This window comes from Emydura macquarii, unplaced genomic scaffold (assembly GCF_026122565.2).
Source record: "Emydura macquarii macquarii isolate MOO-44397 ecotype Brisbane River unplaced genomic scaffold, CSIRO-AGI_Emac_v2 contig_3128, whole genome shotgun sequence".
Classification (NCBI taxonomy): Eukaryota; Metazoa; Chordata; order Testudines; family Chelidae; genus Emydura; species Emydura macquarii.
Genome location: NW_027133265.1, coordinates 1,732,686 through 1,745,651, shown reverse-complemented (window position 1 = coordinate 1,745,651; position 12,966 = coordinate 1,732,686). Strand labels below are relative to the sequence as shown.

At 45.9% G+C, this 12,966-nt stretch overlaps 1 protein-coding gene across 9 annotated transcripts in view; it reads right to left on the bottom strand.

Moving 5' to 3' along the window:
- The window catches only part of FRYL (FRY like transcription coactivator), a 385,878-nt gene that overhangs the window by 120,050 nt on the left and 252,862 nt on the right, over window positions 1–12,966 (bottom strand). For all 9 annotated transcript variants that reach the window (XM_067531263.1, XM_067531262.1, XM_067531264.1 and 6 more), the window contains 2 exons: window positions 1,926–2,194; window positions 1,257–1,452 (listed from right to left, as the gene is read on the bottom strand). In XM_067531263.1, the coding sequence (XP_067387364.1) occupies window positions 1,257–1,452; window positions 1,926–2,194 (465 nt within the window). The remainder of the gene's footprint in view (window positions 1–1,256; window positions 1,453–1,925; window positions 2,195–12,966) is intronic.

Below are 12,966 nucleotides of genomic sequence, written 5' to 3'. Positions count from 1 at the left end.
CAACTTTTAGGATGAACTTTCCTCAGATCTGCCAGTCAGTTACTGAGCTCTGAATACAAAGTATCAGATGAAATATACTTAGTTAAACTGTCAAATCAATCTTTCTCAAACTGTACTCTAGCATTTTGTCAAATGGAACCTTTACAGCTATTGTGCATCCATTGTAATGGATGTCTGTTTAACAACTGAGATCATGGCAAAGTCCTTCATCAGTCAAACAATTCCTTTGACAACCTACATAACTTGTGGATAGCTTTGGGAATGGTTGGTCTGTAATGCAGCTGTATTCAGGGCTCCTACACAATGATTTCCAAGTCATTACGGCTAAAGAAGCATTTTTTTACCTTTTTGTTTAGGAGGGAAAATGCACTCTGGGAGTTTTAGTGACTCTCCAATTCACATTTTGATATTCGTTTAAGTAAAGTACCTTAAACTTCACTTATGAGAAATTTCCAATCCTGCAAGGCAAACTGCTTGGATTAAGAGGGCTTTGGATGTTTTAGAGTATTTGACATTTTTAGAGCAAGAAGAGAAACCTTCTGGGGTTCTATGCTCTGGCTCCATGTTGAGTCTCAAAAAACTGAAGTTCCTGTCTATGGGAGCCCTCCTCACAAATGGGGAAGAGGTTCTGGTAACAGAAGGAACAAAATAAGATGCTCCCTGCCAAGGGAAAAAAGTGCTCTACGGTCCACAAACTGCCTTCCTCTCCTCTTTTCTTTAGGGGAAGCCATTATGTTGAAAAACTCTTAAGAAGATCTGTATCTGATGCAAAACAAAAAGAAGATGGGTGTCGTCTCTGGTTAGAGAAAACACTGAAAAGTGTCAAAATCTTGAAAAGTAGATTGATTCAATCACTGGAGTGAAATGAAGAGAGAACCACCATCCTATTATCTGAAAATTGCAGAATTCTACCTGCTCATTTGCTTGAAGATGCAACTTTTTAATGATAAATAAAATACTAACTTTTTTCATCATCATCAGAGCAGATTTTATGCCTGGGCAGGGAAATTTTCCTGACAATTCTGGCAAGATTTCATTTCAGATTAAGGGAAGTTAAGCAGGGGAAAAAAAGGTATAATTGCTGATTTGACCCAGTTTATCCTTTTTGTTTGACAAAAGCAAGGTGGTAGTAGTGTAACATTATTGTTTCATACAATCAAAAAACATCTGAGAAATAGGAGATGGGTTGTAAGTATTAAACATTTCTATATTACTGAAATATTCAGAGCTACTCAGAAAATGTCAGAAGAACATACTTTTGAATCAATGCTATAACCACTGTCAGGAGTTGACGCCAGCGTCTCAGGAGGGGAACATCTCACAGAACCTGCAGATGTGGAAGAGGATGTGGAAGTTGCTGCACTGCAGCAAAGAATCAGGTAGTTTCTCCAGAGCCCAACATATGAATCACTACTTGTAGTAGTATTTACTTTTTTGGCATTGATAGGGCTGCTATAAAAAGAAAAAAACAGGTAGAAAGACAACATGAATTTAGAAAATACAATTTACACACCTTGTTTTATTCTCCACTGAATTTTGTTTTTTTAATTTTGTATATGTCCTTAAGCATGATCCTTAACATTGTATTCTCTATTCTGATTTCATTATTGAAGGTTGGTATTACACAGCAAATTCAACTATAAAAATATGCATTATTGCTAATGCATCACTGCTAAAGTACAAAACAGTCTAAAGGCATGAATTAAGCTTTACAGCATACTATTCTTCTTCTAAAACCAACCATTTTAGTTAATTTTCTGTTTTTTCAGATAAAAATATTAAAGCAGGATTAAACAACAGGAAATAACAGTGCTGCATATTTAAATATTATTGAAATTTAATGGGTATAGTAATTTAAATCAATGTTTAAAAAAAGAGGTATAATATACTGTGCTATTTTCAATTAATTTAAGAAAGGAACTTACTTAATGTCAACCTGTGGAGACAACAGTTGGAGTCTTGTGTAAGCAAACATCCAAGCATAGCTTACAGCTGTTGGGCAGTGTTTTGGAAGATTTTCCTGTTTCATAAAACTGGAGAGGCTTATAATCCATGGATCTTGGCCCTGGGTCACATGCGCAAATATCCATATATGTGATGGACTGACCACATCAAACTGGTGGCTGATGGGGGAGGAGCTCCAGTCAGCTAATGTTTGTAAATCTATTGAACTGGGGCAATACAGTAAAGTAGTCTGTGTACATAAACAGAATAAACAAACATTTAATATATGTGTCAGTTTTTTTATCTGCATCACTGAATGTCTAAAAATGTCAAAAACTGCTAGGGGCATCAATATATAGCTAATCTGTTTTCACCCTCTCAGAAAAAAAAGAATTGGCCAATAGAAACTATCCAGTTTTATATTCAGCCTTTGGCTCATTAATGACCTACTTTTATTTGAAGGTTCTAAATTCTCAAATCTTTAGTAATAATCCCCAAATCACACACTAGAAACTTCTAAACTCAAGAGCAGAGAAATCTATCCTTGATAATTCATTTTTAAAAGAAACAGAAATCTATTACATTCCCTTCAGAGGATTCTCCAATAGTGCCAGAAAAGCAGAAAGCAAGTTGGAGGAACATCTAGCATGAGAAAAAGGAACTAATCTGAGACACTTTTATGGTCTCAGACACTTACCTAAACTGTATTGTTTGTTTGTTGGGTACACATCTTGCACAGAAAGTAGTGTTTTATACCATAGAACTTAACAATAGGCACATGTTTAAGTGCTTTGCTGAACTGGTGTCTATGTGAACATTTTATTGAAAACCTCAAAAACAGAAACAATAATTCTGTGACTAACTGCGTATAGTGAGAGTTTAACTGTATTTCTGAATAGACCCATTTTCACTTTCTCTATCTGCCCAATTAAATCACATTTGCATAATATACTCACTACAACTGTAACTATGAGAGAGTTATATTTTTCCCATCAGTTAAAACAGCACAATATTATTATTCTACCTATGCAACGCAGAAAATTGTCTAATTCAACACTTTTATTATGACCCCAACAGTATAAAAATATTTCAATGCACTGCTTTCCATGACTGAAGATACCAGCTTTTCAGGCAGGGACAACAAAAAAATTAATATGGGGAAGGTACCAAACGCCTAACAGCCTTCCCTCAGGCAACTAAAGGAGCAGTAATCTAAAAGGAGGTTACTTACCTGTAACTGGGTGTTCTTTAAGATGTGTGATCCTTATCTGTATTCCACACGTGGGGTGAGTATGTGCGCTATATGCCTGAGTCCAGAACTGTTTGTTATCAGTGTCTGTTGACCCGCATGTGCGTAGAGCATCCCCTCATACTCACAGCCAAAGGTATAATAGGTAGTGCGGGTCGACACCTCTCCAGTATCCTTCTTACTGTTCTGGAGTCCAGTTCAAAGCAAAGGGGATGGAGGGCGGCAGTGGAATATAGATAGGTACCACACATCTCAAAGAAGAGACGGTTACTCACCCTGTGCAGTAACTGAGGTTCTTCAAGATGTGTCCCCCTATGGGTGCTCCACTGTGGGTGAGGCAGCACCCCCTGTGCCTGGAATCAGAGATCTTCATCAACAGTGCCCATCGGAACGCAAATGCTCACCTTCCCTGTCTCGCACCATGAGTGGGACATATATATAGCATTGTGCGGTCCTGACCGCCCCCCAGTTCCTTCTCTGCCACAGAACCTATGTGTCAGCTCCGAAGCAGAGGGGAGGAGGACGGGTAGTGGAGCACCCATAGGGACACACATCTCCAAGAACCTCAGTTACTGCACAGGGTGAGTAACTTTCTCTTCTTTTTCGAGTGATGTCCCTATGGGTGCTCCACTGTGGGTGACTACAAAGCGATGCCCCTAGCTGGAAGGCTCAGGCTTCAGAGTGGCATACACTGCAAATGATAGGACAGTTTGTGCTAGTAAAGTATTAGGTCCCCTGAGTAATTGAGTAGTAACAGGCAAAAGTGTCTGCTGATGCCCATGTGGGCGCCTTGCAAATGTCAACAAACAGACTATTATTGAGGAAAGCGATAGTGGTGGAGAGTGAGCAGGTGGAATGTGCTTTAGTTCCAGGAGGTGATTGTCAATTGTGTAGATGGTAGGAAAGATCTATACATTGCAAGATCAACTTTGAAAGGTATTGCTTAGCGATGCCTGCACCTTTGGATTTTTCGGCCTTTCTGAGGAATAAGTATGGTGATTTTTTGAAAGGTTTAGTTCTGTCCAAGTAGAAAGCTAATACTTGTCTGAAGTCCAGGGTGTGCAAGGCTGTCTCCTTTTGGTTGCTGTGGAAAGAAGCAAGAAAAGTGGAAAGGTTGATTGAGATGAGAAAAGGATGGTGCCTTGGGCAAAAATTTAGGATGTGGATGTAGCATAACTTTGTCATTATAAAAAATTGTGTTCAGAGGGTATGCAATAAGAGCTCCAATTTCACAAACACATCTGGTGGAGGTGATAAGGAGAAGAAACATCATCTTCATAGATAAGTGAACATAGGAACACATTGCCATTGGTTCGAATGGAGGTCTCATAAGAGAGCGGAGGACGAAGCCAGGGTCCAAGCCATGGCTGGATCCCATATGTGAGGATAAAGATTTTGGAGGCTCTCAAGAAATGTTTTGTGAATGGTGAGTGAAGATGGAATGGCTATCTATGTGGCAGTGAAAGTTCATGATGGCTGCCAAATGCACATAGATGGAACTAGTGGATAATCCCAATCACTTAAAGTGTAGAATATATTCCAGAATAAGTGGTAATGGCATGCTCATTGTGTTAACCTGATGGGAGATGCACCAGCATTGGAATGTAGTCCATTTGTGGAGGTAAGTGCGTCTAGTCGTTCTGTGTCAGCTATTCAGATGGCTGATGTGACTGGAACAGGCGAAGACTTCTTGGGGCCTCAACTACATCTTCAAAATTGCTATTTAATTGGAGGAGCATGAGAAGAAGCCCCTTTGGGAGTCGCATGTCTGTGGCATCTGTCAACATTGTTGGGCATTGTATTGTCACCAGGGAGTGTACTGAAGTGGTCAGGATCATGCAGGAAGATGATACTTTCCTGGGTGTCTCTTCGGCGCTGAAGTGTAAATGCCCAGAGAGCGAAGAGTTGCTTGGGAATCATTAAGGGAGTATAGGGAGTCATCTGTATGATCCGCAAATAATTTCAGGCTCTCAAAGGGTAGTTCTTTGACGGTGGTTTGCACCTCCTTAGGAAAGCTCAAGAAGTGCAGCCATGACACCCTTCCCATGACAACGGCAGTGGTGATGGAATGGGCACTGGTATCAGCAGAGTCCAATGAAGCTTGCAAAGCTGTACAGGCCAAGAGGTATCCTTCAGATATGAGTGTCTGGAGTTCTTTTTTGTCATCAGGAAGATCTTGACAGAGTTCCTGTATCTTAGAATAGCTGATGTAATTATTCTTAGCCATGAAAGCCTCATAATTGGATATTTGGAAATGGAGAGTAGTGGATGAATAAGCTTTACATCCAAATAGGTCCAGTTGCTTCCAATCTCTATTATGGTGGGTAAGTCGAGATGGGTATTGATGCCCTTTCTCTTGAACAGCACCGACAACCAGAGAATTAGGAGTGGGGTGAGAAAAAATAAATTCCAAGTGCTTTGAAGGGGTATAATATTTTTTGTTTGCCTGCTTGCAAGTCAGTGAGATGAATGCTGGGGTCTGCCAGAGCATCTTGGCAGGATCGAGAAGGGCCTCACCCACAAGCAGAGCTATTTTGGAGGAGGATGTTGCACAGCTAGTGTTGTTGATCCTTCACCTTCTCCAAGGGAATCTGGAGAGAGTCTGCAATCCTATGAAATACTCCTGGAACTGTTTGAAGTTGTCAGCTGCAGTAGCCTCACCAGGAGAAGAAGAGGAGTGGTAATGGAATTCCCTCCTCCTGTTCTTCCTCCTCAGCTGCTGTAGGAAGAAGTTCAGCCTCTGGTGGCCAAGAGACCAGTGGAGAAGGCAAAGGTGAAGGCCTCTGGCTTTTGTCCGTAGGAGGCTTCTCAAACTGTGCCCTGTATATGGCCCACTGATCCCAGTATGGCCAGTGTTGAGGGATGGTATGTGGGGTTGCATCCACAGTGGTCCATACTCGGGTCTTGGTCCAGTGGTAGACAGTGGATAGTGTGCAGAGGAGGACTTTTAAGACTGTCTCGAATATGAGGGTGGGATGGAGTTCTGCTCTTCCTCTTCCGCATCGCTAGGGAAGGGAGGTGCTATCCTCAATGGGGAAAAGGGTGACCAGACAGCAAGTGTGAAAAATCAGGACAGGGAATGGGGGGTAATAGGCACCTATATAAGAAAAAGCCCCAAACAAACATCGGTCTCTATAAAGTCAGGACATCTGGTCACCCTAGAGGGGAAAGGAGGAGTGGTGTAATTCCAGCGAAAAAGATGAAAGTGGCGTAAGGTCATGTCGGAGAACTGGTGATTCAGGCACATGAGAAACAGATAGGTCTTTTGGGTACAAACTCTCCGGGAGGATGGAAGAGCATCATCAGCACTGGCGCATCTATCAATGCCAAGGGAGACGTACATTCTCCTGAGCAGCTAGCAGAAGAAGTCAAGGATCTGCTTGGTGCTGAGGGCTTGCTCAGTGCTGAAAAGGATGTCGGCACTGGTAGGGTTGTCAGTGCCAGCAGTTTTGTCGGTGCCACACTGCCCAAAGTAGGTTTGGTTGGCCCCAGTTTCAAAGGTCTTGCGTCTCAATCTCTAAAGATGAGAGACAGTGCCAAGGTCTGCAAGTCTTTCTAGTTAGGGTATTTAGACTTCTTGTTAGTGCCGGTACCTGAGGTACTCAGACAGGTTCTGGAACCATGTCCCCTCTCTATGGATGTTGAGGCAACAAACTTTGCAGGGGATGGCGTTCTGGCAGATTGTATATCAGCAGGTGATCAGGGAACCCACTTCTTCCATTTAAGTGAAGAAGAGCAGCCTTTCTTTTAGAAGGACACAGCAAATGGGGTTGGTGGATGACCTAGAGGAGTGTGAGGGTTGTGGAGGGGAAGTGTCTGGACTAGGGTCCAATGCCGGAGGCAGTGATTTCTCCATTAGGAGAAATCGCAGCTGAATGTCCCCATCTTCTCTGGTCCTGGCAGTGAGGTCGTGGCACTGAACACACTTGCTGCCTGGGAGAGGGACACGTCCTGCAAAAGTGTGCTGTGGGTGACTATCCGTTACCAGGAAGGCAACCTGGCAGGATATGCATCTCTTAAACCTGGGAGAGCTGAGCATAAGTGTGAAGGAAAAATTCCCTGGTTGGGAAGGGCGGGAAGCACGAAACAAACTGTAAACTACGAACTAACAGGGAGGTTAAGAAGGTAGAAAAGCAGAATTTTTTTTTTTTTTTGTAGGGAGAGGTCAGAAAGAAAGAATTAAGTACTAAAACTACACTATAAGTAACAGGTAAGGCACTATCTAACGAAGGAAAAAGGAAAAGCGGGCTCTGCGGCAGATTCCATCCGAGACCAAAGGCAGTAGAGAAGGAACTGGAGGGCAGTCGGACCACACAGCACTATATATACGTCCTATTCATGATGCAAGATGGGGAAGGTGAGCATGTGCAGTCCAACGGCCCTGCTGATGAAGATCTCCAATTTAGGCACAGGCAGCATAGCTGCACCCACAGTGGAGTGCCTATAGGGACATCAGTCAAAGAAGGACCCACCAATTATAGGAAAGTAAACTCCTTTTCTTCTTTGAGTGATGGTCCCTACGTGTATTCCACATGTGGGTGAATTGTGAGCAGTGATCAGCGGGGGGTTGGGTGCAAGGATGCCAATGGAAGTGCACTTTGCAGTATGGTCTGGCCCATAGCAGCATTTGTAGCTGCTGCCTGTGTGATGGCATAGTGTGTTGTGACTGTGTGAGATGGAGTGCCAGGTTGCTGTGTGCCAGATGTCTTGACAGGATATGTTCGCCAGTGAGGCCAATGTAGCAGCTTGCGCTCATGCAGAGTGCACCGTGACTCTATCAGATGGGGATACGTTGGATTTTTTGTGGCATTTACGGATGCACCCCGAAACCCATTTAGACATTCACTGGGAGGAGAGAGCTTGACCCCTAAACCATTTGGCAATGGCCACAAAAAATTTTGCTGATGTGAGAAAGGATCAAGTCCTGTGTAGGTAGAATGCCAGTGCATGGCAGACATGGAGGGAATGTAGGACCCTGTGAGCAAGGAAGGCATGCAATTTGAGGTGGAAAACAGGCCACTAATTCACAGACCTATCTGGCTGAAGTAATGACTAACAGGAATATCACTTTCACTGAGAGGTGGGAGAGGACAGATGTTACCAGCAGCTCTAAGGGTGGCTTTGTAGGGGCAGAGAGAAAGAGAGTAAGGTCCCATGGGGGTGTGGGCTTCAGTACCGGTGGAAAGGCATTGGGTAAATCCTTCATGAAGCAGATGGTAGTAGGGTGCATAACACCAAGGCACCAGCCACAGGGGGCAAAAGGCACTGAGTGGTGCCAGGTGCACCTACATAGAGTTGAGGGCTAGGCCTGACGTTTTGAGGGAGAGGAAGTAATTGAGGACAACTGATATAGATACTGTGCTCAAGGAGTGGTGGTAGCAGTGAGCCTATCCCGTGAAGCATTTCCATTTAGCTCTGTAGCAGGCCCTGGTAGATCTTCTCCTGCTCTGATTAAGGATTTCTTGTAGCAGTGTGGAGCATGCCCAGTCTATCCTCAATCCGCATCCAAATACCAGGCTGTGAGGTGAAGAGGGTTTGGATTGGGATACCGGATACTCCCCAGATCTTGTGGAGGTGGAGTGTTGTGTGGACAGAGAGTCTGAGGAGATCCATGAACCCGAACTGACGGGGCCAGGTTTGGGCTACGGGGATCACAGTGGCCCAGTTCCAGCGAATCTTGAGTAATATTTGCAACAGGAGGGAAGTGGAGAGAACACTGTAGTGGAGGTCACCTGTCCAGGGGAAGAGGAGAGCATTGTCTTGCACCTTTCAGTTCTTGTGAGCAACTTTCAGTTCTTGTGAGTGGCAAAAAAGTCTCATGAGATGTGCCCCATTTCTTGAAGAGGTACTGCAGCGTTGTTTAGCTCCCACTAGTGATTGAAGCAGAAAGTCCTGCTGAGTGCGTTAGCCAAGGAATTCTGGGTACCTGGGAAGTACGTGACTTGAAGCATCATGTGGTTCCTGATGCACCAGTTCCAAAGGCAGATGAACTGGGAACAGAGGAGGGAGACTTGGTGCCGCCTTGCTTGTTTATGTAACACCATTTCCGTGATGTTGTCAAAGAGCAGTTGAACATGGTGGGATTGAATGAGTGGCAGAAAGGCCTGACACTGTCCATAGTTCCAGCATGTTTATGTGCATTCTGGCTTCCCATGGAGTCCACATTCCCCAAACCGTGTGGGGGTCCAGATGGGCTCCCCAACTGGTGAGGGAGGCATCCATTTTGATGGTGGTCAGTAGTGCTGGAAGGGCACAGGTGGTGCCGACCATGATCTTGGAAAGATTAGCCCACTACGTGAGGGAGGTCAGCATGTACAGGAAACGATGACCCTGGTATCTATATGGTCAGCGTAGATGGAGAGGAGCCACGTCTGAAGGCAACCCATGTGGAGACATGCATGCGGTATCACATAGGTGCAGACAGTCATATGCTCAGGAGACAGAGTGGCAGACCATGGTGTAAGGTCTGCAACGCAGATCCATGATGATGGCAGTCAGTGTTGCAAAGCAGTCTGCTAGGAGAAAAGCACTCGCTGTGATGGAGTCGAGCTGCACCCTAATAAAGTGTATCATCTGTGTAGGTATCAACACCGACTTTTCCTCGTTGATAGAAATACTTAAGAGGTGCCAAGACAGTGCAAAGGGTGAGGGGATTGCTGTGGTAACTTCCTGGTGCGATAGAGCCACGAGGAGCCTGTTGTCAAGGTAGGAGTATACCGAGTAGCTGAGGTGGCGCATTTGGGCTTCTACCACAGCGAAGACTTTGTGAACACTCACGGGGCAGTTGCTATGCTGAATGGGAGGATCTGAAATTTGTAGTGTTGGTGTCCCACCTGAAAACGGAGAAACCTGCAGTGGGCTGGATGAATATCCTCATGAAAGTAAGCGTACTTTATGTCAAGAGTTGTGAACTAGGCTCCCTGGGGAAGGAAGGCATGCCAGCCTAATCAATGCCAGCGTTACCATGCAGAACTTGGACTTTCTGATAAGTGTTCAGCATCCAAAGACCTAGAATGGGACGGTGCCCTCTGCCCTTCTTTGGGATGAGGAAGTATGGTGAGTAGAAATCTCATCCTCTGCAGAGAGGTGGGGCAGACTCTACGGACTCCTTGAGAAGCAAAGTGTCCGCTTCTTATTGGAGAAAGCGTTGATGGGATGGGTCTCAGGGAGGAGGAGGGGGAGAGGAAGAGGTGTGTCAATGAGGTGGGAATGAGAGGAACTCTATGGCATATCCGTAGTGTATGATCTCCAGTACCCAACTGCCCATGGTGATCTTGCCACAATTGTGGGAGAAAAGGGCAAGACGGCTCCCAAAGATTATATGGGACACTGTGGGTGGCATTGGGAGAGGGTTTGAGGATCTCAATCTGCGCGTCAAAACTGCAGTATTGGTTGCAGCTGGGAGAGGGTCAAGGAGGTGATTGTTGCAGAGGTGGGGAAGTGGGGCGTTTGAGAGCAGGACCTTTGAGAGAGGGGCTGACTACTGGGGCCTCCTGCTGGCATTGGTAGTAGACTGGGTAGGGAGTGTGTGGGCGTGGACAGAACTGTTGCCTCTACTGCCTGCATCTTGGGGCCGGAATATAGATACCAAGGAACCATAGTGTGGCCACTTCAGAAAGTGGAGGGAGTCGTCAGTCTTCTTGTGGAAATACTTGTTCTTGTCAAAGGGGAGGTCCTTGACTATATTCCCTGAGGAAGCCAAACAATTGGAGCCACAAGTCTCGGCACGTAATGACCCTGGTTGCTAGAGAGCAAGAGGACATGTCAGCCCACAGTGGCCTGGAGGCCCACCTTGGCAATCAATCGCCCCTCTTCTACCAGCACCTGGAATTGCTGCTGTTGGTCTGGCGGCAGCTTGTCCGTGAACTCTGCTAGCCTGTTGTAGTTATTAAAATCATACTTGGCTAGCGGAGCCTGGTAGTTTGGAATCCAGAATTGTAATCCAGCTGAGGAATATACATTCCAGCCCAGCAGGTGCATCCTCTTTGCCACCCTGTCCAGAAGGATAGACTTCTGTGGATTCTGGTGTGCCCTTTCTATGGTTGAGTGGACAGCAAGAGAGCTGGGGTGGATGCGTAAAAAGAAAATCTGCCCCTTTAGCAGTACAAAATACCTTTTCTCTACTCTCTGAAGTGTGGGGGCACAGAAGTCAGGGGTGTGCCATACTGCCCATGCTGGCTGGAAGATGGCTTTGTTATGGGAAGAACAACCTGAGAGAACGCCTGGGGTTGGAGGATGCCCAGGAGCTGTTGCTGCAGGTCCTGAACCTCTTCCAACAGAATACCCAGGTCTGCTGCTGCCCTCTGAAGAAAGTCCTGGTACTGGTGGTGGTCACCTGATGAAAAGAGTGGGACAGAAATAAGCGCCTCATCTAGCGATAAGGAAGCAGCAGTGGAGGATGTTGGAGCTGGCGATACCGGTTTGATGGCTGCCTCTTCCTCATAAACTGACAGGCAAATGGGAGACAGTCGATAAGATGCCTGCGATGTTGCCTGGCATCTCCATTGGGGACCCCAGGGTGCCCAGTATGGCCAAAAACAAGAGTCCCTCATATGTGGTGGGCCCCATTGGTAGTGGTAACAGGCCTCTGTTGCCGGATCATATGCCGGTGAGGTAAGGCAGTCTGGGCTGAGAATCTGAACTGCAGTGTGGCATTGGTGAGAATGAAGGTTCCGGCTCTGAGAACTCCTCGGACTCTGAAGACAGTTCCAATAATGAGTGGACCATCGGTACCAGAAAGATGCAGTGCGGCAATGGGACAGGTTTGTCCAGCAGCAGCAGAGATTTGTCCTCTGGAGTAGGGAGAGGGCAAGAGAGGAGTGGGGATTGTGGATAGGGAAAGATCACTTCCCCCACCAACAAGAAAGGCTCAGAGTGACTAGGAATCTATGGTGTGCCCACGGAAATACCAGAGGGCCCTGATGGCATCTGAGGGGCTAGTGTTTCTGGGAGGCACAGAGGTATCAGCAGGACAAATGGTGCATGTCAGACCTCATTTGCGCCTGGTCTTACCCTCCACATAGGGAAGCTTAGGTGGCGGTCCGACTGGATCCACGCACCTCTTACCCAATCTGGCCTGGCTCAGGGAGGAAACGCTGTCCTTATGGGCAACTCATAGAAGCAATCTGCTGTTGTGCCTGAGAGAGTGTTTTTTACTCTCATGTCGAAACTTCATCTTGGTCTTCAGTACCAACAGATCCAGGGAATGCAAGGTGCTAAGAGGGGGTGCTGACCACCAGTGATGGTCACTGTACAGGAGGATTCTGCTGGTCCTGGACCAAAGTGTATCCTCGGTCTCAGGGCTTCCTCCATCAAGTACTTATGGAAGTGGAGCTCTCGAGCTTCCCAGGTTCGGGGAGGGAAGGACTTGAAGATGGAGCAGTGAGCTGTGATATGTGCCTTGCCAAGGCAGTAAAGGCACCTCTGGGTGCTTGTCGCCCACAGAGAATGAGCACGGGCGGGAGAGGTAATTTTTAAATTCCAGAATCTAGGGCACAGTGCTGGGGCAGGGAGGGGGAACGATCCCCCAAACCGGGAAAGAACTACATTAACTCACTACACTAAAATGACTATCTACAACTATATACACCGAATGAAGAGTAGCTAATCTCTTATTAAAGACTAAGAGTGAAAAGGAATAGGGATTCCGACTCAGGCCATGCAATAGTAAGAGGGAACTGGAGAGGTGTCGACCCGCACTACTACTTATACCCTCGGCTGGGAGCATGAGGGGATGCCCTATGCACGAGCAGGTTAACAGATACTGCTAACAA